This window comes from Acartia tonsa, chromosome 13, assembly GCF_053477335.1.
Source record: "Acartia tonsa isolate MP-2025a chromosome 13, ASM5347733v1, whole genome shotgun sequence".
Lineage (NCBI taxonomy): Eukaryota > Metazoa > Arthropoda > Copepoda > Calanoida > Acartiidae > Acartia > Acartia tonsa.
This window is the reverse complement of record NC_137272.1, coordinates 40,852,623-40,880,320: the sequence shown is the minus strand read 5'-3', so window position 1 is coordinate 40,880,320 and position 27,698 is coordinate 40,852,623. Positions and strand designations below refer to the sequence as shown.

General features: G+C 31.7%; 1 protein-coding gene across 1 annotated transcript; it reads right to left on the bottom strand.

The window, feature by feature from the left end:
• Window positions 1-65: 65 nt before the first annotated feature.
• LOC145335308 (uncharacterized) lies at window positions 66-26,162 on the bottom strand. Its single transcript, XM_080181044.1, has 15 exons — window positions 26,139-26,162; window positions 25,380-25,453; window positions 23,617-23,721; window positions 20,526-20,640; window positions 19,789-19,871; window positions 16,906-16,976; window positions 13,115-13,169; window positions 12,378-12,417; window positions 7,741-7,820; window positions 3,812-3,876; window positions 3,247-3,395; window positions 2,464-2,559; window positions 1,859-1,994; window positions 1,171-1,266; window positions 66-744 (listed from the first exon to the last, which is right to left on the bottom strand). The coding sequence occupies exons 1-15, from the start codon at window positions 26,160-26,162 to the stop codon at window positions 506-508; spliced, it is 1,428 nt and encodes a 475-aa protein (XP_080037170.1). The 3' UTR covers window positions 66-505.
• Between the last annotated feature and the right edge of the window lie 1,536 nt (window positions 26,163-27,698).

The window sequence follows — 27,698 nt, the reverse complement described above, 5'->3', positions numbered from 1 at the left end:
TATCTGAGAATGAGCTTCCAATATATAATATGCATTAAAATACAATAATATTTTTTGTGCTTTGATACTTATGGATGTTGTCATCCTTTTTTTTTAATAACCACTTTTTCTTCTGCAATTTGCCATACATTACAACAGTAAAGGCATTATGTTTGGACTTTTTTATAAAAAAAACTTTTCTTCTATTGGATAATATCATACTTGTTTTATTATCTCATAATTGCAACAATTTTAATTTTATTTGAAAGCATTCATAAGTTGTAAATTTTATATTTTATATTAATTGAAAGAAATAAGAATAGGATATAATTATATAAACAAAACAAAGAAGTTTAATTAATTTATAATTTTTTTTGTAAATTAAGAATATTTATAAGAGCTCCAGTAAAACTTTCTTTTTATCTTTTAATGTACCAAATTACAAAAGTTATGTTCAATTTTGATTTGACCTTAATAAAATTTATTCTATTTTTTTGATTAAAATTGTTTTTAAAGCATTACAAAGTTAAACAACTGTTGTTTTACAATATCCATTGCTTCTGGAATATAAGTTCTCATTATCATAATCATTGTTGGCACAATTAGTCTCATCAATAACATCCCCAGCTACACTCTCATTGGGAGTACTGTGCACTATAAAGTTAGCCTCACTCACTGAGATGTCGTCTTTGTTGTTGATGCCAGGTGTGTACATGCACCTGTAGATGGTGGTTCTAGGTACTACTGTGTCTATACTGTTATGACCTAAAAATAATATGTAAAGATTATTATTAGAGTGTTTTTTAACTTTGATTTTTCTTTGATTTTTACACTTAACCTTACAAAAATCATAAACATATTTCTTTTTTGCAGTGCATTCATTTTTCATTATCATTTGTTAAACTGGTTCTACAGACAGTTTGCCAATAATATTTGTCAAAGTCTCATTATTAAAAACTCACTGCTTAGAGCCTGCTTGAATATTATTTAATGCATAATATCTTTGAATATCATACTACAAACCAACCTTCTTTTGACAGTTTGTAAATAAAAACTGAAATATATAAATTAAAGTCACATGTCAGACAAGGCAGCATTAAGAACCATTCCTACCGTTTATAGTTGTAACACATTTTGGGTAGAGATTCGAACCCATTACCAGCTGACAGTTACTATTCAAATGTTTACTACCTGTAACAAGAGCAGGATCTATGAGGGCCTCGTCACAGGTTCTGAGAAACCGGATGGAATGATGTCCAATAACGTCCTCGCTCTCAACACAATACTCTTAAAGTAAAAGTATATGATTTAAAACAACTTAAGTAAAGCGCTTTAAAGTCCTTTTATATAAAGAAGTAAGTTATTTTTGCCTGTAGCTTCTGATAGCGATAAGTACTAAACCAAGTTCTTCATTTTTGGCAAGCTTCCCGGAGTGGTTTTAGGCTATTTTCAGCTCTTCCACTTACAATATAGAACCCCTAGATGCTAGGGGTGCAGCTGCTAGTTACTACATTTAAAATTGATAGTTGTGTTTCACATTTCTTGTACAAGGATGATATACATTATACAATCATAGAAAGTTCCATTATTTTCAAAGTAAATTGAAAAAAGGTTTGGTAGTTTTTTCTTCCTTTTCATAACCTCTCGGGGGGGGGGGGGGCTATCCCAGGCTCATACCTAAGGTGCACTAACCCTGCCGGGTTACTTAGTACCCAAGAGAGCCTAAACATAACCTAAAGAATTGAAAAAAATAAACCTCCCCCACACCTTTTTTGTCTTTTATTTAAAATAAGGTGGTAAAGGTTATTTTTGGTTTAGCACTTTGTAGAAAATCGCCAGTTTTCTGAACATAGTAATGAAATGGCTAAAACTACCATACCTAAAGAGGCAGGTATTTCTATCACATGTGAAATTTCTGGAGTATTCAGCTTCTTGGAGGTAAATCCAGTAGCAGATTGTATACCCAGAAATGGCTGCACTTGACTCCCTCTTCTACTTATGTCCTCATGGAATGTCTAAAACAAAGTTGAAATGATCACAGCTATACACACTGTACAACTACTAATAGTGAGAGACCATTGGAAAGTTACATAAAATAAGTTGCTAAACTTCTGCCTCACATGAATGTTATTTTTTCAAATACTCTCCTAATGTCATTAAATATTCTTAGGTTATATCAAAGTAATTTTAGGGTAATAATGCATAAGAAAAACAGATATCAAATTTTTAAAAACTAGTTTCTTCCCCAACCCCCTCCCCCCTTAAAGGGAGGAGGAGCCAACACAATTATTTTGTAAAATAAAAAAGGAGAAGAATTTTTTCTTTGGGTAACATCTCTTAGAGCGTTTAACGTACTCCCCAGCCAAATAGCTGCCCTGGACTATGAGAAATCTTCACATAGATTTTTGGAACTAAATGGGTATACAGTATAAGCGCACACACACACACACATACAACTTGTTACTTAGTATAGAATATTGAAACCTGTATTGAATTAGCTAGTGGAATTACAGTTTGTAAAATAGTTGGAGATGCTGTCAGTACCTGGACACTACCACTTTCCAAGTCTCGTGGTATTACCTGGAAAAGTCATTAATCATTTATTAGAAGTTTTTTAAAGTGCCTATAAAAAATGACGTCATACTGGCCTACAATTGGTCAATGAAAATTGGTAATTTAACATGTGTATTGGCCTATTATTGGTCATTTGTCTTATATGACACCATTTCTTATAGGCCCTTTAAACACTTCCCTTTATCATCCTTCAGATTTGTTGTAAATTTTATAGAAGCTTTCTGATTGTTCTAACCGGAAAAACGTAGAAACTCTACAGGCATTACCAGTAAGTCCTTACATTAAAGTTACAAATATTGATTTGTTTTTCTTTTAAAAGGCGATGTTTTTGTATAATTAGGTTCGATCCAGCCGTACGTACGTAGCGACTTGATAATTATTACCTGAAAGTCCACATTTAAAACATTATGGCTTTTTACTAATAGACAAATATTTTTTTATGATCTATTTAAACAAACTAACCCCCCCCCCCCCCCCCACCAACCTACCTTCAAATAAAACATCTCCCCCCCCTCCTCCCATTGGAAGTCCATTGTCTGATAAATTAAAACGTATTAAAATTCTATTTTATGATTTCATTAGTTTTGCTTTTACAGATGTTGTTAAAAAGTCCATGTTCTAATCAATCTAAATTTTTCACAAGGTTTTAAAAAATAAAAAAATGAACCTTTCAATCATTTTTTTAGCTCTTACCTTTTGAAATTGGTTGTTGATATATCCTACATTCTGTATGTCCATATTCATATGTTGAGGGATGGAATTTACTTGATTTTGGCCAGAATAATTAGCAGTGCTCAGATCAGGGGGTTGGCTTTTATAGTCCTCTATTCCCTCAGAATCTTCTAAAAATAATAATATCAATAAACTAAATTTATGTATAAGTGATGCAAAATTGCTTTGATACAGAATACTTGATAACAGATTACATTTTTTAGGACTTATGAAAATGCTTCGCTTATAATATTGTACCTTGTATAGAAGGGACGGGGGGGTGTTTATTATACCAGTCCTCAAAGTTTATAATAACGTTTTCTTATTTGTTGACTTTCCCTTCTATTGAATTTTGGTTGGTTGGTTCATTAAGTTGGTACACCGACAAACGTTGAGTGTCCAAACGTTTCAACTACTAACTGTAAACTACAGAAGGTATAATTTATGTGTGTCATCATTAAGAATGTACATAAATTTATGTGCTATTGTCTTATCTCTATAGATACTTGTTTTAATTTGTAGTGAAGCTGTATAAAAATATGATTACCATTACTATTTTGTTGTTGCGAAGAGGTACTAGCACATCCGCCATTCATCATCTTGTATTTTTTCCTAAACAAAAGATAAACTTTTTAATAATGTAGTAAATTTTATTAATAGCAAAATTCTTTAGTACAATTAGCTGGTTCTTTAGCATTTTGATGCTCAAGCTGTCCTTTAGGAGGTTAGTGGCACAATTACCCTACTCCCTCAAAATAGACATACAAGAATAGATTTTCAACAACAACAAAAATCATTGACCTTTTTTGTAGCAGACAAGGAATTATTTTGTCAATTTTTAATTTCCTTACACAAGAGCTTTTTGGAAATGAAAAATGAATCTTAGAATGTGATTGATTATCTTCAAATCCAGCTTATACTAACAGTAAAATTAATTCAGGAAAAAAACATGAAACCTAGACATGATTTTCAGCTGTCATTGGGGGCAACATTTAGAAAAATTTACATCCTTTATGTCTGCTCCCCTGATATAATTTTTGATTTATTTTGCTTGTTGGTCATGCCTTATATCAGCTTCAAATTTATCTTCCTTAAAAATATTTATTTCAATGTTTTTATAAAAAACCTGACAAAAGAATTTAAAGTAACAAAAGAACTATAACTTAAAAATAATGATATTTTCTAAAATATTTTGTTTGTTATTTACTCTTTGTTCCCACTTGTTTTGTATTAATTTTCTTTTGTATTAAAATAGTTTTTTTATATAACTAATTGATTTTTAGGAAATAAGAAATTGGAATTGCAATGACAAGACAAAAGTCAGTAATTCAGAGTATGTTTAAAAGTTATTTGGGAAATTCTTCAAGGTGAAACAAAATAAAACTGCCAGCCATAAGGCTTCTTGGTTGAATTTTATCATACAAAATATATTTTTTATAACATAAATGTAATGCTAAGTAGTACAGGTACTTCTAAACAGAGTATGTTCATATGTCCACTGAAGTATGTATGTAGCCACAGTTTTTAGTGTCTAGCAATTATTCACCTTTCCAATTATCACCTTTGTCATACAACCATTGGGAAATTGTAGTGGCATTTGTATTGTAATATTGTTAATCTTTCACCTGTATATTATTTCAATTCTCCAAATAAAATAAAATGTGATTAATTATACCTAAGCTATTTATAGCATTAATCTGATAATTATATATATTTCTAGTTAAGTATATATTTGCCTCTTTATTGAAATACATACAATTATTCAAATAACATTGTTTGTTATTTGGTATCTTAAAAGTGAAGCTTAAATAACAATTGGTGATTCTGTCTGTACGTCTGTAAAACAGAAATTGTTGACCATTTCAAAAGTATCGCAACTAATAAAATTGAGTAACTCTACATTGGATCCTAATCTCTTAAGAAGTTTATGAGAAAAAAGATTTTTAATTAAAATAGAAAGGTTTGTAAAATTTCTATATTTACTAAATATAGGTAAATTTTAGTTTGACATTTGCATTCAAAATTTTTTATTATTCTTGTAATATTGTTTTCTTAATTGTTTTACATGGCTACTTATTATCAGCATAGTTTTCATTATTTCTTTATAATGATTTGCAAAAAAGTACATCTGTAAGTTCTAAAGAAACCTTAGAAGTATAATTTATAAATTTATGAAATTGAAATATAAACCTAGGCATTAATTTAAATATTGTTGTCTTAAATTTACATTTATGCATCTAGCAAAATACACTTACTCGAATTTGCAAACCTATTATAGTATTACATCCATATGACATTATCAGAATTTCAACTAATGAAAAAAGTCATATCTATCTTGAACTGAAGGTCATAGGATCTTTTATTTTAATCAACCTGATTGGCATAGCTTTTTGTTAATAAACAAGTTTTAAATCTTTGAAAATAATAGATATTAAAATGTATTAATTAATTGTGTACTTTATCTGAACTACATGATAAGAGCTGCTTCATTTTTTTTATCTTAGTAACAAAGCATAAAAATCATAAATGAAATAGTGGACAGTGATTTCGTGAGCAGACGTACAGTAGCAATCAAGAATAAGATGAAAAAATAACAAAACCTTTCACATTGTATTATTTATATTTTTAAAGCATAACTCACAGACTGACCAAATTTAGATTATCTTCTCAATTATTTTTTAATTAATCCGTTTTAGTGTTTATAACTGTTCCTCTATCTTCTAATACTGCTATTGTAAGAATAAAGGAAATAGGATTTATTTTTGCAAGGGTTTCAATTCACATAGGCTTCAAATAATTCAAATTTGCAGGAATTGCATTAATACCTGGAATGAAAAGAATGTAAATATTCAAAGTCAACACATGAAATTAATACTAAGAATCTTATAAATGAGTTGTTTGTTAACAAGAGGTTTTTTTTTAGCAATTTATTTTAGATATTTCAAATTTATTTATTTGTAAGAAAAGGCTACTCTTTAATTTTTATCAATAGCTGTATTGATTATATAAATAGTTTTAACTGCAAAAGCAGGTGTCTATTCCATGGTTTTTATGCGAATAGCCCTAATAGTTAGTTTATCCTATTGATTTTAAACTTGGTTTAATGATTCCTGTTACAGTTTGGTATAATTTGTAAAGTATAATGATAATTTTTAGCTTATTTAAAAAAAGTATTTTTAAATATTGATTACTTTGAAGAGCAGGCACGTTATTATAAGCTACTTCAATGAAGTCTTTAAGGTCCATATTGGAAAATGAACATTATTTATCTAAGTAATCAAAAGGTTTGCCTTTTGGATGTTGTCATCCTTGTTTTCTTTATTTTATGTTCACAAATATACCTATCACAATATTTTTTACATAATACTTCTTGGATCGACTATTTAATAATATTCTTGAAATCAATTTTCTATTCTTTTGAACGAAAATTGAGTACAGAATACAAGAAGTTTGAAAGTTGAAATAAATTGAAAATAAGTGATCGTGGGGGGGGGGGGGATTTGTGCCATTTGAATAGTCAAAAAATGTTGTTACTCTATGTGTCACACTATTAAAATCAGAGCAAAAAAACTTTAGGGGAGGGCCATCAATGTTTAAAAATACAGTTTATACCAACAACGAAATTAATTCTAATAAAAATTACGAAACCTAAGAGTAATTTTCTTCTGTCATTGGGGGGGGGGGGGGGAGGAGGACAAATGGTGACCTTTTTATCTGCCCCCCCCCCCCCCTTTCAATTTAAATTTCACGTATCAATGTTACCCTCTTCGTTTACCCACTGTTGATGGAAATGCTAGTGACGCATTTGTTAATTCTGGTAAGAAATAAAAGTAATAATTGTTTTTCCATCTAATCCTTTATAATGAGCTTATTAATCACTCAGATTTGCCAGGGATGAAGGGAATGAAAATATAATCTAATTCTAACGCTCTTTGGGAATGCTTTTTCCTTAAACTCATTGCCATGCACAGTTGGGACTTTATGACAAAGGTGGTTAAATCAATGGTTTTTCTGTAATAGTTAAGATGTTAGTGTCTTAAAATCTACTATAAAAGGCCTGACCCTACGTTGTTATCAACAGTTCCATATTAAACGTTGCACCTATAAATTTAATTAAAGCTGTATGTAACTAATGTACATATTACTTTATTTCTGAGAAAATTAAGGAAAAGAAAATACGTAAGATGATGAATATTTTTCTTTGATAGTTTATTATAATTCTGTAATAATTATATCATTTAACTTAAAAACAAGGACAACATTGTTTAAAAAAAGCTCGGTCAAAAAAAATATATATAAATTTTAATATCTTTACTCTATGCATAAGTCTGAATGTCAAATTGTTTGACTGTCTGTTTGTCTGCTGTTTGTTTGTCTATCTGTCTGTTTGTCTGTCTGTCTGTTTGTATGTCTGTCTGTTTGTCTGTCTGTTTATCCATCTTTTTGTCTGTCTGTTCTATGTATCTATTCAGTTACCTGATTGACTTTTTTTTCTTCATTCTATGAAAGATCCACTGAACTAGAAAGTCCCATCCTTTGTTTCTTTGAACTACAGCCTAGAAATAATGGTTAATAAATGCGTTGATATTGTGAGAGATTTTCGCATACCCGATGACGGGTAATAAAAATCTGAAAATAGAAATGACGCAAATTCTGACGCAAATTCTGACGTTTATCTAAAAATGCAACATATAATAATAGCTATTAAAACAATTTTCAAGCATAACTTTTATCTTATTAGGATAACAATTAAATAAGAAAAATATTTTTACCATATGAAATTCGTGATCAAACACCTAATTGAAAAAAAATGCAAGACATAGCTTTTATTTTAAGAAAGACTAGAGGCAACAGACGCCCCCAAGAAGCCTCTAGGTGTTCTTAAGGTGGGAGGGGGATAAGTCAACCGCCCTTCTACTTTTTAATTTGAGTTTTAATAAGAAATATTCAGAAAAAAAATTTGGGGGTGTGATTTTAAATTGGGAGGGTGGAGATGCGCTCTCCCAAAATAGTTAAAAACCTTCCCTGTACCCAAAAAAAGCTTAATTGCAAAGGAAAACCAAACAGATGTCATTTTTTAAAAATTTTATAAAAAAAAACATTGGCGCACTTGTATAAACACCTTATCGCTAACAAGTTTTGGAATAGATAATCCAGAACCATCCAGTTCAAAGGGAATGCAGAAAGAGAGGGGGTGAATCTATCCGAAAATAGTTATGATCGAGATCTTCCTTCATCCGCATACCCTAATAAAATATTTCTCCCCCCCCCCCTTCCCCCCCCCCTTTGTGCCTTATGACCTTAACTCATCCCTTCCCCTGACAATGCACACTGGTCCGAAAACGGAGATTTGGGTCAACAATTCGTTTTTAGCCGTTTTTTGGCCGATTTTATTGCCCAATACGGCAAATTGGGGGTTTTAGGGGTCAGGGAGTCCATTTACGAGAAAAAAAACATATGACCTTAAAGGTCAAAGACCTTTAAAATGACCTTTAAAGTCTGATTTTGCCGTTCTCGTGGTTTTATTGGACATTAAGGGGGGGGGGGGAAGGAGGTGTCCAATCAAGGCGACACTGAAATACGTTTTTATAGGCGATTGCATTAGCTAAATTCAATGTGAAGTAAAAAATTTTGTAAATAAACTGGTTTTGCACCAGCTGAATTTTAAATTTTCGCCTTTATTTTATTTCTAGTTTTAACCCATTTATATATATATATATATATATTATATTATTAAGACATACTTTTAAAAGAGAATTTATTTGATACTTTAAAGTCTTGCAAATTGTAATTTTTAATTAATGAAATATTTACAAATTATGAAAGCCCAAAAAATGTGTTTATATTTAAATTGAGCAAACGAACACACATACGAACGCACACACACGAACGCTCACACACGAACGCAACACACGAACACATAGTTTTGACCAATCAGAGGCAAGATCGTCCAATGAGAACTCAGGATTTTGGCTTCGACCAATAAGAGACAAGGACCTTTGTTTAGACCAATCAGAGGCGAGATTGGCTAGAATCGAGAATATCTAGGATTCTATGTATATTTTATGATACATGTTATTTTTTATTATTATGCACAAAACGAACAATTTCGGAAGCTGGATTTTTGTGATAATGAAGCCAATTAAAATACAAACAAATTCTCTTAAATAAACATATAGGTTTACTCGGGTTATATTCATTAATAAAATTTGCCAAACTTACCCTTATCTTAAAAACTGAGAAAAAAACCACATTTTTGCATTTTGTTACATTTTTTGTGTTATAATTTTTTTTTGAACTTATATAGGACTTATTTTAGTTGGACAATTTCCAACATGCGGATATTTGATTTTATCACATTTAAGCAAGTATAGCTAATTTATCAATGTCAATAATACGTTCTTAGATTTTAGGGTTCTGCAGCTTTGGCCCCAAATTATTTCAAAAAACATATTATCAACATTGGTTGATATTTAAAATAAAGGTGGCCCAGGATGTCTTTGAAGACTGGCAGGTCAACTTTTGTCTAAATTGATGGGTAGAAAAATTGAATTGTTGACCCCTCCAAACCAGTGTGCAATGGAGGAACCTATTGACCAATAACTGAGGACTATATTAGCAACAAAAATTGAAGACCCTGTCACAATATCCACGTTTTCAATATCCATTCTAGGAATATCTATAATACAAAGTAGAACGATGTCTGTCTGTTTGTTTGATCTCGCTAACTGCTGAACCGATCGGGTTTTCCTTTACAGGGTAGCTTTTCATAAGACCCGGGAAGGTTTGTAACTATTTTCTTGGGGGGTAGGACATCCCCAACCCCCCCCCAAAAAAAAAGAAAAAAAATACCCTCCCCCTCCCCCCCCCAAAAAAAATTCCTTTTAAATCTAAAATTAAAATAGTGGGGTTGACTACCCCCCCCCAAAAAAAAAAAAAAATTCTCCCCCCCCAATTTTAAAAAAAATTTTCTTTTAAATCTAAAATACGAAAAATTGGTTAGATCAAAAGCGAAGCCGCTAATATCCTTATATCTTGAAGATATATTCTATGAAATGTTTGAAATGATTTTTTTTTATTTTTACCTAAGTTTTGCAATACCTACATAGTCATTTATTAGTTCAGTTCTAACAAAAAAACACTCTCTGAAAGAAAAAACAATACGGGTACTTTTTGTACATTAAGTTCATTGCAAATATAGAATGCACTAAATATTAGTATTTTTACTCAGCGAAACTTTTTAATAATTGTTAAAACCAAACAAATTGTTGGCAAGAATATGATTATTATTATAGTCATTTATTAGTTCAGTTCTAACAAAAAAACACTCTCTGAAAGAAAAAACAATACGGGTACTTTTTGTACATTAAGTTCATTGCAAATATAGAATGCACTAAATATTAGTATTTTTACTCAGCGAAACTTTTTAATAATTGTTAAAACCAAACAAATTGTTGGCAAGAATATGATTTTTGTAACAATGATACCTAGGACAACAAGGCACACTATTACAAGTGAGGTATCTCTATAAGCAAGTCTTAAACATGAACTTATTTCCTGAAACAGAATCCTGAATTTTCAAACAAGCTTATATACAATTTTGTTTAGACTAAAGTTCTGACAGTCTACAAGTTACATGTTTGTTTGTTCTACCGTTTGATTTTGAAAATTTGCTTTTATGGATGTTGTCATCCCTGTTTACACAAAGAATTTTTTTTTCTTCAAATTACAAATTTCCAAATTTTCAACATTTTTGTAATTCTCTTTTATTCTGTTGTTTATTATATAAATATTTTTCTGTGAACCATAGAGGGTTTATTCATTTGATCAAAATATATAAAGCTTCTTACTTTTCATCCATTTAAAAAAGAAGTTCTAGGAGACAAAAAGTTTAAGACAAATTCAAAGTACAAAATAACTGTCAGTATTTAACTTGTCGAAAAGTTACAGGCAAACAAGTTCTTTAGATAACCTGTTCTAAAATTATTCTTTTTTATTTACTACTTTGTATGATTTATTTTTGTTTACAAAAAAGTGCATAACATATAAAATTCCATTAAATAATTATATAATTATGTTCAGTACAAATAAAACAATGAATGGACAATCGGAGTTTTTGAGCAGATTTTCAGTGAACATAACAAAGAAATAGAAAAAAATTTACTAATAAATAGAAAATCATTAAAACCTTTATATATAACAAACTAGAATGATGTCTGTCTGTCTGTCCGTCCGTCTGTCTGTCTGTCCGTCCGTCCGTCCCTTACAATCTCGGTAACCACTAAACCGATCGGATTCTACTCTTTAGGGTATATACCTACTGGTCCTGTGGTGGTTTTAGGCTATTTTCTTGGGGGGTGGGACACCCCCAACCCCCCAAAAAACAAAATAATCCCTCCAATTTTTTTTTTTTTTTAATAGAAAGTAGTGGGGACATCTTAGTGGGGGTACTTAATTTTTTTTAACAGAAAGTAGTGGGGGTACTTAATTTTTTTTAAATCGCCTCTTAGGGCATAGCCCCTAGAGGCTAGGGGCAAAGCCGCTAGTATATAATAAACTAGAACGATGTCTGTCTGTTTGTTTGTTTGTTTGTACCGAAGGATCTCGCTAACCGCTGAACCGATCGGGTTTTCCTTAACAGGGTAGATAGATCCCGGGAAGGTTTATAACTATTTTGGGAGGGTACCTCCACTCTCCCAAGAGAAATCGCCCCTAGAAAAAAATTACCACCCAATTACAAAAAAAATCCTCCCTCCATAAATGCCCCTAGAGGCCTCCGGACAAAGTAAATCTTATTTTGGATGTTCTTTGGTATAGGAAATCTTTACTTTAAAAGTGCAGCCGTCTATCTTAAATAGGTATTGAGAAAATCACCCATGAAATATTTAAATAGATTAACATTTCGAAGTTTAGAGTAGCTTTTTTTCTAAAATTTTCGTTTGATTAAAAGTCCTAACTATTTATGATAATTAGTTTCGCTCTTAGGGATCACAAATTTGTTTGCACTTTTAGAATAGTTTTTTAGTGTAATTTTCTATTTTTAACTTTATTTCAAAGCTTCGCTACATATGTTCATAATTAACCTTGTTGTTATGATAAAATTCATGGCTTACCCCATCAAAATTAAGTGTAAAAGCCCAGACTAACCACAACCTAAATTACATTAAATTAGTTAAAAACATGTGCAATATCCCAATGATGTGTAGACAATATAACCCACCCTGCACCCCCACTCTTGGATACTTTTTCTAGGTTATAATATTTTGGGTAAGGCAGGAGATATTTTTTCAGCCCCTGGCAAATAATACACAGCAATTGTCTTAGATCTTAACTCTTAAGGGATAAGACATTGGACAATGAATTTTGTACATCCTAATGAAAATAAACAAAATTACACCTTCTGCAGATTAAAATCATTAGTGGAAAAATTTGGACATTATTACATAAGAAGTAACCTAAGTTTTAGAGCTAACGAATATGGCAAGGTGACTATAAAAACTTTGGGTACAAGTTTAATTTACAGCCCATTGTACCCTCCCCCCCCCCCTACCAATATTATATAAAAAAAAAGAGGCCAGTTACACGTGTTTCACTGGATATTACCTAAAAATTAATGTAAAAATACATAAATTGAAAATTAATAACACAATAAGTATTACCTATAATTACATGACAAATTGCTCCAATATTAAATTTGAAAATAATTTTTCCTTTAATGATGGTTTTTAATATTGAATTCTTTTTTTTTGTAAAAATATAGACGCATTTAGCAATAAAATTAATAGATAGATGGTTAGACGTTCAGTTGATACATGTCCTATTTATAGAGCAGTCTAGATGCGCTACAGACCTGTACATTGAATAAATCCATAGAAAAAGAACTAACGCAGCAACAAATATGGAACCTAAAATAAAAATATCTAATAGTTATTTCTCGCATCGTATTATAAACAGCTTTCCGCGGATATAGAATGTACAATTATACGATTAAAACCAGTTTTTTTAGCCCCGAGGTGCCGAAGACCCGGGCTAAAAAAACTGGTTTTAATCTTAAGATTGTACATTTTTATATTCGTAGAAAGCTGGATATAATACGATGCTACATAAAAAAAAGGATCACGGAAATCCCCTACAAAAAAAGGACCAAAGAAATCCCCTACAAAAAAAAATGGGGGGGGATTTTTGATTGGGGGGGGGGGGTTGGGGGGTTTAGTTTTAGTTTTATTTGTAGTGATAAATAACGACAGGGACGTCAAAGCTTTTTCTTTTACTGGGGGTTAAATGAAAGGTTTCAAAGTTTAGGGGGAGGGTAAATACCCTTTGCCTCAACTATTAGACGTCTATGAATAACGGTGCCATGGCGGTAAGATTAATTTCAATCATCCTGAATATTAATGATAAGTAATTTTGCTTTTGAGTGTATCTTAATAATCTCTTAATCCAGGAATATGAAATATTCTTACTGACTGAAATGTTGGTGGCAAAAAGGTTTTCTTAAGTTGATGACGTATGTTTTCTCTCTACCCTTTTTTCTATAACCACTTCATGTAAAGATACTAGAATAACACGGAGGGAGGGGATATTGCACTGTACATTATTATAGTACCCAAAGTTTTATAAACACGATATCTCATTCGTTGGGTACTTTTATTTAATCAGGATTGGTTGGTTCAAACTTCTCAACCAATATGTTTAATTTACATTTGAGGATTATCGTCATCGGGGATGTACACAATAAATCATCCATTGTCTTATCCCATAATATCCCTGTTGGATGTAAAGTTTTGAACTGGAGGTTGTTTGTATTGTAAAATTAGTTGTAATCCGTATTTACTTAAACTACAAATCTTCCCAACTACTCTACAAGTCGTCCTTGTCTGTCCGTTTATATATCTTGTCGTCTTAGGAAGCTGAGAGGATATTATTAAAGTTTTGTAAGGTTATTCCTTTCCTATAATTAGGGTCTGAACGTCTATCCTCCAAATGTCCTTGCGTAAAAGATAGCTTTGATGGTTAATTTGGACATGTTGGAATAATCCTATTGATTTCAAACTTTGCACAATGATTCCTGTAACAGTTAGGTACGATTTAAAAAGCGTTTAAGATATTATTATCCTAATCATCTAATTTTTGAAAAAATATTCCTAGGACAACAAGGAATACTATTTTAAGCAAAGCATATATACAATCACGTCCTAAAAATGTAAGTACACGAATTTGTTTAGACTTATAAATCAATATTCTGACACTCTACAAGTGTTTAGTATATGTTTGATTGTCCTACCGTCTGATTTAAGAGCTTCGCTTTTATGGATGTTGTCATCCTTGTTTTTTGGTTCGAAGCTCTCTATAGTGACGTCATATTATACAAGTGACCAATAACAGGCCAATTAACAGTCTAAATTACCAATGACAGGCCAGTTTACACTATAATTGACCAATGATAGCCCAGTTTACATTTTAAATGACCAAGGTTAGGCCAGTATGACGTCATTTTTATGGGCACTTAAAGATTCCTCTGGTACAATTGTTGGACATGGATATTGACAATTTTGTTACAAATAGACGCGATTGTCCTTGTTTGCTCACAGAAATGTTGGAATTGAGTTTCAGATGCTTTTTCTATTTCAAATATTTACTCAAACCAAGATACAGGAACAAATATTCAACAATCTGGATCTTGTCTTTAATTACAGTTCAAACTAAATTAGAACCTTTAACTCTCTCTAAAACTCATTGATTTTAAGGGATAAGACAATGGAGGATAAATTGATACAAACATCATCTGAGATAACAAACACAATTCACCCTTATGTTCATTAAAAATATTAGTTGAAAAGTTTGGACACTAGAAGACGGTTTAGAACTAACCATTCAAAGTAAAATATAAGTACCCAAAGTTTTTGGGCCAATGAATATGATAACTGGGTTATAAAACTTCATATTAATGCATCATCAGTAAATAAATAAACAATGTAAACTAAAACAAAGTTAAGTAAACAAGTTGTTTGAGAATTGAGTAATGCATAGTTATTATAACCCGCGACCGAGTCTCAACACTTCGGAAAGTGAAGAGGTTCGAATCTCGGTCCGAAACCGTGTCATAGCTAAAGATGTTAAATATGATTCCTACTGCTGCTATGTCAGATGCGCGACATAAACAGTCAGTGTAATGCCTTGGCCAAAAACATACCATACGCTGTTAGTACTTCTCAGACAAAGCTCTTGCAATGAAGTGGTTGGTTGTCTGATGGGTGTTGATACTCAAGGCGATTGAGCGCGTTACATTGCAATTTAAACTGCAAAGTACATTCAAATGCATAGTTATAATAATGATGTTCTTTTCCACCTTAAGTTAGTTTTAAGTAAGATGCATGACAACAAAAGTTTGAAAATACATATAATATATCATTTTATGCGATATACTTAACTCCAAAAAAGAGAATATGCATGAAGAAAAGACAATGTTATTATTTCATTTCCAAATTAAAAGGGTACTCAGTGGTGAATAAATTCAATGTCTCTCTGTAATGTGTTCCACATTGATTCCTACAGTCAAAACTTTAAGTGCATTTCATCAGATATCCCCTAATTCGTATTTGTCCATTTTTTAATGTTTAAGGACTAAGGGATTTATAAGATAACTAGCGGCTTCGCCCCTAGCCTCTAGGGGCTTTGCCCTAAAAAGTATTTTTAAAAATTTTCTTTGGGGGTGGGAGGGGGGGAATTTTTTTGAGGGGGGGGGGGGTAGTGGACCCCACTATTATAATTTTAGTTTAAAAAGATAATTTTTGGAGGGGGGGATTTTTCCTTTTTTGCCCAAAAAATAGTTATAAACCTTCCTGGGACCTATGAGAAGCTACCCTGTAAAGGAGAACCCGATCGGTTCAGCGGTTAGCGAGATCCTTTGCTACAGACAAATAGACAGACAGACATCGTTCTACTTTGTATTATAGATAATTCAATAATTTTACCTGTCTTTCTATTACAAAATTTAGTTTAATCATAATTGTCTTATCCCCTCATCCCTCCTTTATAACTTCCTTATTTTTAAATTTCCTTCAAATAGCCAAATTTTTGTAAAAAGCCCTTTTTCTCTAAGAAATAAATAAAAATAAAGTGGTAGTTTTATGATTCATGCTTCATTATTATTGTTGATGTTTTAAATCCTATATATTTTTCTTCTCTTGGCGTGTCCCTTTACAAAATGAAACATTTCCCTCTTGCAAACAGCAGCTCACATGCACAATGAATAATGAACAGATAAAATCCAACTATTTAACTTTTATATTATTCCTCAGAGATTAATAAATTGTGCATTGTTAGAGGCCCAAGAGATTTATTTAAACTTTAAACATAAGTTTTAAAAATGATTGGTCAATTGTAATAATCTTAATTTAAATGATAAAAATAAGAATTGACTATCTATATTTTTGAATTGATACAATGTTTTAAAACGATAGGACAACTATTTTTTTATTATTCTATTTTTCAAAAAAGTGAGGTTCTTAATTTAATGTTTTCCGTTCAAATCTCGTTAATCAGTTGTTGGCGAGATTCTTTGGAACAGACAAAGAAATAGACACACAGACACAGATCCTATTACTTTTATAAAATTATTGAATTTTTATAAAGTTTCACCTGTAAACCCTGGAGCATCGTATCCAGAGCTGGAATGATAATACCACTTCCGAGTCTTGTGGTCAAATTCTCTGAAAAATAAAGAAATTCTTATGTTTTCGTACATTTCTTAGAACTTTGTCAGTTCTTTTAACTTAAACTTAAAAATGTAAATTGAAGTGCATATACTATTATATAAAGAAGTAGATCTTTTGTCTGTAGCTTAAGGTTTCTAGAACCACTGAACCTAAGCTTTCCATTTTACGTAAGCTTCATATATGTTCTGAGGTAGTGCTAGGTTTTAGCCTTTTTCTGTTTTTTAATCCCTTCACCTTCGATTCAAAATATTTTAAGATGCTAGGGGCAAACCCGCTAGAAATCTACAAATATGTGTTTAGATATTTTTGGTTTCGCTTTGGCTACTTAAAACTTTAATAGTGATCCTAAATTCAATTTTACGGTACTATGGCAGGGAAATTATTCAAATAAAAAATTACATGAGTAATATTTCATATCAAAAATTGTTTTTAAAAAAATAGTATTCACTTTATACACCACAATTTATTATGCATTAAAAATAATGCTATATAGGATTTAAAATAACTTTTTCTTAATTAGATATAATAATAATCTTTTTTTATTACATAATGATTGATTCTCTCTCCACTGTGGATCTAAACTACAGAAAATATTTGTCTAACCCTTTAATTTGTTTCTGTATGGCCAGCAAAGGTTTCACATATTTTGTTTTTACTAGAGTATAGCACTTCTAAAACGTAATTTACTTTATTTTATATTTTACTTATTTTTTGGCGTAACAATGTACAATATGGGATATTGACAAAGGAGAATTAGTCATCAATTTAGCTTGCTAATATGGACATAATTTATTGGTCAGTTTGTTCATTTAGTTGGAGGGGAGGGAATAGGTATAGTTATTTTAGCCAGCTACGAGCATCACTTTATCAGGTTACATAAAAATTGGGTGCAACAATCCATTAATAATATATCGGTTTGAATAACTATCATTCAACGTATGGTATGTCTGTCTGTCTGACCAACAAGTCATTTTTAAAAATCCATGAAATAAATCATTAAGATTCAATGAGACATTTTATTTTTTTATCAAATTTTCTTAGTTAGTTTTAAGTCATCTTTTTCAATATGTTTGTGATGAGATATACGCCCCTAGAGGTTTCTACACACCATCAGATAGCTTAGACATTTATTTTTAAAGGATTAAATAGACATAATTGTTTTTCTTCAGATAAACTTTGCATGTTATCATCCTTGTACATTATCCATTATCTCCCCAGTATTCTCCGGTATAAGAGAATAGTTTTTTTTCTCGCATCGTATTATAAACAGCTTTCCGCAGATATAAAAATGTACAATTATAAGATTAAAGCCAGCTTTTTTAGCCCCGAGATGCCGAAGGCACGGGATAAAAAAACTTGTTTAATCCTATGATTGTATATTAGGGTGGGTTCATATCGGAATTAGACAAAGCGGGGATATGCAACAGATAAAATTAACATTAAAAACATTTCTGACCGAAAAAGAATTTTAAAAAATTGAGTTTTAGAACACGACCACTTAAAAATATAATTCATTACTATTATGGCTTCATGGTGCTCCCTGGAAAGGCCTTGAGGAGCTGAATCAGGAACTTTTGTCCGTTTCAAAATATCTCGTTCCTAGCCTTAGAAATCACTAAAAAACCAAAAAAATTTAAGGTTTATTGAGAATTGTCCAATTTGTAGAGGTTTTTTAGATTTTCTCAGGCTAGGAACGAGATTTTTTGAAACGGACAAAAGTTCCTGACTCAGCTCCTCAAGGCATTTCCAGGGAGCACCATGAAGCCATAGTTCTGATTCAATAAATTTTTGACTCCCATTTACAAATAGCTATACAATTGAATGTCTGGTCGTCAGCGGTTTTAAGACTTGGGATAAATTTTAAATCATCCAGAGGTGTATTATATCTATATAAATTGAGTGCAGATCCCCGCTTTGGCCTCAGAAAAAAAATGTCCAAAATCGACCCACCCTATTGTATATTTTTATATTCGCAGAAAACTTTATAAAATACGATGCTAGACATATTTTTTTTCGTATGGATAAGAACCGGTTCTAATTCACCGGACATTAATCGGTTTTGAATAAATACGAGAATAAGCAATTATTAACTTTGTGTGTCTGCACAAAAGTTTGCACAAATATTGTTTTTGCTGATTCCAAGTTTGGGCAAAAATATATGTACATATGTACCTGCTCAAATGATGGATGTAAAAATGGCAAAAAAAATACTTTTTTTCTTGAAGCTTGAAGGAAGGGGGAAAATGTCTTTAATATACACATTTATTAAATAATAAAACACTCACATGTTTATCAACTTATTCTACTTTTTATATATACTAGCGGCTACGCCCCTAGAAGAAAAAGTCGACCTCATCCTATTTTAAATTTGAGTTTTCAAAGAGTTATAAAAATTATTTTTTGGGGGAGAGGGGGGTTAAGACACCCTATCGAAAAATAGTTTAAAACCTTCCCAGGACTTATAAGAAGCTTCACTGTAAAGGAGAACAATATCGGTTGAGCGGTTAGCGAGATCCTTCGGGACAGACAATATGAGTTCAGGTATTATACCAAACAGATAACGTCAACATATAACAGGTACAAATGCCTTGAATTTTCATTAAACAGGTGAATAAGTATCATTTTTTTACAGCAATTTAATGATAATAGGCCCATTGATGCAATTTAAAGATGAAGCTGGAAAATCAAATAACACATGATAATTTCTGTTTCTTGGTCATTATTTGATCTACCTTCGAACTGTAAAGACGACCTCTCAGAAAAATACTACACAATATCTCAAATGGTTTTATGAAAATATACCAACCTGACTTCATTGCCAGCAGTGATAGGGCCATATGGATTAAATGAATATGGCTGGTAGGTTCCATACTCGGGTATCAACTCATTCTAGAATATTATATTAAACAAAATAAAATGTTTAATAGATTTAAAGACGGTCTGTTTTTCGTGGATTTTTCGTAAAGTCATGTGTTAGTGTTTATTCAGATGCGCTTATTATCAACAGTTTGTCTAAATAAGCGCAAATGTTAACATACAACTTTACGGAAAATACGCGAAAAAAATGACACTCCTTGTTTAAATGTTTGACTATTAAGTACCAAAAAATGGATAGGGAACTAAGGGAACCTTTCTGAACCTATTATAAGATTTTATGTAAAGGATAACCGTATCGGTTCCTACACAAAAGACACACAAACATATTTTCTGTTATTAAATTCAGGGATGTAAAGGGATAAGAAAAAGCCGATAAATTGATGTACATCACTAATGATGATACAAAAAAATACCCCTTCTATGGATTAAAATTAATAGTTGAAACGTTTGAATATTCAACTTAATGAACCAACCAATCAAAATTCCCCATAGTTGTTAAGTCAACGAATAAGGAAACGTTATCATAAAACTTTGGGAACTAGTGTAATAAACAGCTCATTGTCCCCTCTATCTCTGGATTAAATTAGCTTAATTTTATACGTCTTTAGTAAGGAGCTATTTACCAGAGGTTTAATATTTTCCACTAAAAGGCGTTTGCAAGTGTACCTTTGAATCAGATGAATATTGATGAATAGGTAGAACTGGGTAGAAATAATACGGGGGCAGGGGCTCGTCCTCGGTGCTGTACGCATCACCAGGCTTCCACGGAGAAAATTCGGCGCTAGAAAAATAAACAAGGATGGTGATATCCACAATAAACGAAGTTCTGAATTTTAAAATAATACAAAAGACATAATAAAAAGAAGTAAAGAAAACATGTTTGATTTTTGTTTGTTTGCTAACCACTAATAAATTTGAGTTCTACTTTTTAGGAAAGCTTTACAAGAAACAAAAGTCCCCCCCCCTGCCAAAAATGCTATGGTTGTACCCGCCAGTGTACTTTAAAAGCTTTACTAAGTGAAGTACGCGTCACCAGGATTCCACGGGGAAAATTCTGCGCTAGAAAAAATAACCAAGGATGACAACGTACATTAGTGAAGAAACGCTTAAATATGATTGTCTAAAATAAATACTACAATCAGTAATAAAGATTCCTTGTTTGTCCATTAAGATCTCGAGAACCACTAAACAAAGGGTGTTTTCCAATTTAGGAAAGCTTAACCCAGAAGATGATTAAAGTCCTTCCACAGATTATCATACATTAAAATAACCAATGAGAGGCCAGCATAAATTACAGTGTATACTGGCCTCTCATTGGTTATTTTAACTTATGACGTTACACAAGTTCTGGTAAGGTTTTAGGGATGGCTTTTAATTTTTTACTGTCCCCTTGGGTTTAATTACAATGGACGTAGCCTTTGAAACTACGCTTTTTGTTGATATAATTGTCCTTGTTGCTTTAGATTTTGACCATTTTTTTAAAATGACTTGTTATGATATTTTGTATATAAATATATCTTATACTGTTTTGTAAAAAATGTATCTTTTTTTAGACCCTGATGAAATTTATGCTAATAAACGAAAATATTTGGTGCCATATGTGTTGATATTTCGTCCTTGTTGGGGAAACGGGATAGTTAGTACGCGTCCATTTTATAAATATGCAGTCTTTGAAAGTTTGAATTCATCAGAGTAAAAAAAATATTTTAACTTTTTCTTTTCAGAACTAAAATTTAATTTGATGATTCAACCCTTGCACTCCAACCCCCTTTCCCCCTACCCCTTTTTTAAAATTCAACCTTAGAAGCCTCCAGGGGCGTAACCACTAAAAATAACAAAATATGAAGCCTTTTTCAATTGATTTAATAGAATAGTGTACTTTTTTATCAATTTGTTCCATGTTTACTTTGTTTGATTTGTACATTGTTGTTGTATTGAACATTTTATGACAGTTCTATTCATTGGGGAAAACATATAACAAGGATGACAACAACCTTAAGTCGCAAATATCTTAAATCTAAAAGAAGAAACAGCATTTCAAATGAAAGGAAAAAGAGTAGTAACGTTGCTCACTGATCAACAGTTTCTCTTTGATAATAACTAAGAATACTGTTTTATACAGCAGAAACGATAGACGTGCATTGCAGGGGTGTCCAAGCTTTTTATTTTGGGGGGGGGGGTAAAATTTTTTTAAGGGGGGGGTAATTCGTTTTTTGGGGGGGTAAAATTTGCTTGGGGGAGGGGTAATTACCCCCCCTGAAATCTGTTGGCAGGGGTAAAATTTGTTTACCCCCCCCCCAAAATTTACCCCCGGGGTAAAATTTTTAGGGGGGGTTTTTAAAATTTTATTAAAAATTTAGTATTAAAAATGGGCGCGAGGCGCGCAAAATTTTTTTTTGTTAGAGATTTTTTGTTTTGGGGTGGGTATTTACCCCCCCAAAATTGTTTAGGGGGGGTAAACACCCCCTCCTAAATGGTTGGGGGTGCCTACGGCACCCCCAGGGTAGAGGTAAATTTTAAATGGGGGGGGGTAAAATGAAAAAAAATTTGGGGGGGTAATCGCCCCATTACCCCCCCCCCCTTGGACGTCTATGGTGCATTGTTCAGCAAAAAATTCACCAAAATCAACCTTCTATTTTAAAAAGCAGAAAAAAACACATATTAGCTACATAAATTGATGCAGACTGATTAACCAAGTAAATCATATATTGATATATGGATTATCACAAAAAATAGTTGTTAATAATCCTCTTAAAGAAAGCTGACAGACGGACGGACAGATATTTCGAAACATAGAGTAGCTTCACTACAATAAATAAAAAAAAATTGTAGGAGCACTTATTTTGAAGTTTGATCATTTTAACCCCCAAACCTTAAAAATAAAGGGATAAGAGTATTAAAGTTTAGCTTAGTTATTTAAAAGGGTACATTTTTTACTGAAAAAAACACACTCTGAAAGATAGACAACCAACATAAAGATGTTTGGGGTATAGTCCCTTTCTTGGCAACGCCCCGAATCGTCGTATTTTTAAAATGGCTTTTAATAGGTTATTTTAGGTAAGGTTAGGTTAGGTTATATTGGGTTAGGTGATTGCCCTTCCAGGTTAGGCAATTGGCCCCAAAGAGTTATAGTTTATTAATTGCGTTGCTAAATCAATTCCTAGATTTTATGATTTTAAATGTTGCGTGATTTTAAATAATTCTTGATTTCCCTATTTTATCAAATTTAATGTTTATTGTATGACACTGCTCTATATAAAATTTTTCCTCGATGTCCCTTCATAATTTTTGAGCTTTGCTACTTGTGGATGTTGTCATCCTTGTTTGTATAATTTGCACAGTTTAAAGTGAGGCTTTGCTAATAAAAATCTACAGCACAGAAATCTGATACTTTTTCTCTCCCAATTAGTGAAACTTTTCCAATGTTTTGTGTTTGGTCCAAATGATTTAGGTTTTTTCCTTTTTTTATAATTAACAATTAGTTTTAGATTGAGCTCAGTAATTTGGAAATAGATTAGACAGATTAAGAGAGATAGATAGATAAAGAGAGAGAGAGAGAGAGAGAGAGAGAGAGAGAGAGAGAGAGAGAGAGAGAGAGAGAGAGAGAGTTAGATATATAGAGAAACAGAAAGAGAGAGATAAAAATAAAGAGAGAGAGAGAGAGAGAGAGGAAAAGAGAGAGAGAGAGGGAAAAAAAGAGAGAGAGGGACACAGACTGGCTTAGGTTGAAGATAGATAGATAGAAAGAAAGATATACCTGGAATTAGGTGAATATCCATATCCAGCCAGACTGGCAGGATGCGGCACCCATGGAGGATGGGCGGAGTTCAGGTGAAACGGCCACAAGCAGTAGGTACTATTTCTACAATAAATGATTAGAGTAAAACACTAGACGGGGAAGGGGTTAGATAACTGTATCTCACCATCCCAATGACCTTGTCACGAATCTCAATTGGGTCTTTGAAAATTAACCAATGGTGTCTGAAATATTAACACAGCCAAGTAGCACAAAACAATTTGCTAGCAGACGAAAATTGTCAGAGGGAGGTAGTTGTCTGTATATAATCTCTACCAAAGATCTGTTGATAAATTTTTAACAAGCGTAAAAAAAATTTTGAAGGGGGGTAATTTTTTTCCTAGTTATAAATCTTTCCGGGACCTATGAGAAGCTACCCTGTTAAGGAGAACCCGATCGGTTCAGCGGTTAGCGAGATCCTTCGGTACCAACACACAGACAAAAAGACATCCTGTTACTTTGGTATAAGGATTATGTGAACTTTACAAAAAATTACATGTTATACAGTTAGGTGCAAGATTAAATATATGTTCTTGCTCTTTTGAATTAATTACGAAAATTCAGTTTACATAATGTATTTTTCCATGATCTAATTTTTCTCATTTTTAACATTCTACATGTTTTTTTCTGCCCGCCAAATACACAGTTTAAGTACAAAGTATAATTATTGACATAATCATAAAGTATGAGTTGTGCCCTAAATTCCGCAAATTTACACAATCTCATATTGAATTATAAAGGAGTTGGTTTTTTAAATAAAAAAATGAAAAGTTTTTGGGGAGCCAAATCCTCCAAATTGCACAGAAAAAAATTGCGATTCATGCCATGCTTTTATATTCTTTTTTTACAAAACCAAGTACATTTTGACATTTCACAAGAAATAAACTACCCCCCTCCGCAATCAGATTTGTTACTCCTTCCCCATAAAAATTAAAAAGCTTGGACGTCCTTGGTGGGAGGTATAGTTTGTGATTTTGAAATATTATTCAATTCTGATATTCTAATAATGTAATATTATGCGGAAGTATGGGTACACCATTTTAAGTATACAATTGGATATATAATATGTGGATATTGTGACAGGGGGAATTTTTGTTGCAATTAAAGTCCTCAGATATTGGGCAATATGTTTCTCCATGGTCATGGAAGGGTTAGGGTCAGGTCATAAGGGGGGGGGGGTAAGGTTATCGTTTCATTAGCCAGTAAGGAGAAACATTTTACAGGGTATGCGAGAATCTCTCATAATATCCACGTATTTTATATACATAAATATACATTACTGCAATGAACGGTCAAAAGGTTAATGCTCTTTCTTAATTATAGAAAGTATGAAAGAAAAAGTAAAAATCTGTCAATATAATTTCTTACAATTACTTAAAGAGAAAAAATAAATACATAAAATATCCTTATATAATGGTATCAGTATATAATTGAAGTTTAAAATCGCTCTAACCGATGAAATGATATGATTCTCATTTACAGTAAAGCTTCTTTTACGCCTAGGGAAATTTTATGTATATTGGAGAGGGTAAGTTTACCCTCCCAGGAGCAACACTCTGGAAAAAATACCTCCCATAATATTTTTTAACTTTTTTTTAAAGTGTCCCTTAAGGTCATAGATTGAAGAATTAAATAACCAAATATATCAATCGATTTATGACAAACTGACTATTAGATTTAACGTAAAACTTATAGAGAAGAATCGCAACTAAATTCTAATTCACCTGATTTCTTGAGTTTGATTTGTCAGCTTACCACCAAGAGAATTATCAACTGTTAAGAGTATAAAAATATCTTTCTTAATAATCACTTTAATTGCACGACCTTTCTTACTACTAGTGGGACGGAAGGAACATCAAAGCTGATATATTATTTTATGAGGTATAAGATACAATGGATTTATTATTACTTGGATCTTACACCAGATTTTCATGTTCTATAATAAAGTGAACTCTGTAGCGGGCTAAAATAAAGATTTCCTCCATCCCCTTCCCCCCCTGCTGAATAAACGGCCAGACCAATAAATGCAAGGGGATATTGCAACCTAACCTGACGACAATTTTTCTGCTGTCATAATATCCACGTATATTCTACATCCATTCGAAATACACACAATTATGAAATTGAAATTGAAGTTTTATGTCTGAGATTATGGTTGTATAAAGTTTAAGAAAAAATGTAATTTTTCTTTAAAATATTCTAATCCTAATCCGACTCTGACTATTCAAGCTATTAGAACAAGGTTAAACCATAGCGGGATAAATTTAATTCAATAAAAAGAAGTCTTTTTTGTGAATTAAGAATAACGTTTTCTAAAAGCAGGTAAATTAAATTCGTTAGTAAAATCTTTAAATAAAAGTTATTTAAGATCATTAACAACAACAAAAATATTTATATCATATTATTACTTATATAAGATTTTTTTCTTTGATGATTTTGTTTTCTTTTAGGGGGTATTTTTTCTTGGGAGGAAAGAGAGTTACCTTTCCTAAAATAGCTACAAACATTCTCTTGGCCTATGAGAAGTTTCACGGTAAAGGAGCATGATTAGCAAGATCTTACAGTTCATACAGACAGACACACAGACAAATATCCTTTTTTTATGAGGATAAAAACGGTGAAAATGTCGAGATTTAAATTTAAATTTGAAAGGTGTCACTTACTCTTCTTACACAGTATGTCTAACAGAGATGGGGTTTTGAAAGATGAAAGCCGCGTTTTTAAAAACATTGTTAGACATTGATTGATTGAACGAAGACGATAGGATTTTAACAGAGTATACAACTTAAGAATTCAAAATTCTAAAATTATTATTGTAGCCATTTGTATAATGTTTAATACAGCTCTAAAAAGATGCAATAATTGATATGCAGCAAAAATGGATTGAAGATAATTTGTTTTTCTTCTATGAAGGCCGTACCAACAAAAGCGAAATAATTAAATAAATAGTTGTATACTCTGTTTATATTTCGCGAATAAAAAAACGCGGCATTCATCTTTCAAAAACCCATCTCTGCTTTGTCTTAATGCATTAAATGATATCTATTGAGGGAGACGCCTGATTGGTTCCTTTTAGCTGTAAATTATGTTTTTTTTAATTCGGTTATATTCCCTTTGATGCCAATTGTCTAATTCTGCCCTGCGGGGCAATAATCTTACTTGACCTAATCTAACCTAAAATAATCTATCAATAGATAATGTGAAAATACAAAGAAACGCCCCTTAAGAGGCGTTGTCACGAAACTATACGAAAAAAAATCAAAGTTGTTTAAAAAGGTTTTTACTTTATTTGACAAATCTCCCAATTCATTAATTTCCCCTTAATTTATGGTTCTGACGGGATAAGAAAATGGAAGAGATATTGATGTACATTTCTAATGATTATTTGATTATTATAGATAAATATATTGGTTCAAAAGTTTGGAAACTAACCAGGATCTGATTAAGTACCAAAAGTCTTTAAGCCAACGCATCAGAGAAAGTGTTAAAATTATCATAATTACCTGTCAAACGACCCCTCACTCAATGGCAAAAGATAAGACATAGGGCAATAAATTGTTGTAAATCCGCAATGATGAAAATAAGATTAATTTATGGGAACCAATCAGCAAGACTTAATAAAAGTATCCAAGGTTATAAGCCAGCAAATAAGATGGTGATTATAAAAATTAAATTACCAGTTTGTTACCCCTCACTTCCTCTTTTATTTAATCATGAAAATAAAACAAAATTAAATTCACATTGAGAAAATACAGCACTTTTTGAAAAGTTCTTAAAGACTGGAATAGTTATTTCTCGCATCGCATTATAAACAGCTTTCCGCGGATATAAAATGTACAATTATAAGATTAAAACCAGTTTTTTTTGCTCCGAGATGCCGAAGGCACGGGCTAAAAAACTAGTTTTTATCATATAATTGTACTTTCTATATCCGCGGAAAGCCGTTTATAATACGATGCGAGAAATAACTATTACTTTTTGAAAAGTTCCTAGAGATTGGAAATTATTTTATAAAAGAATTATTCCATAATTTAGGACAGAAA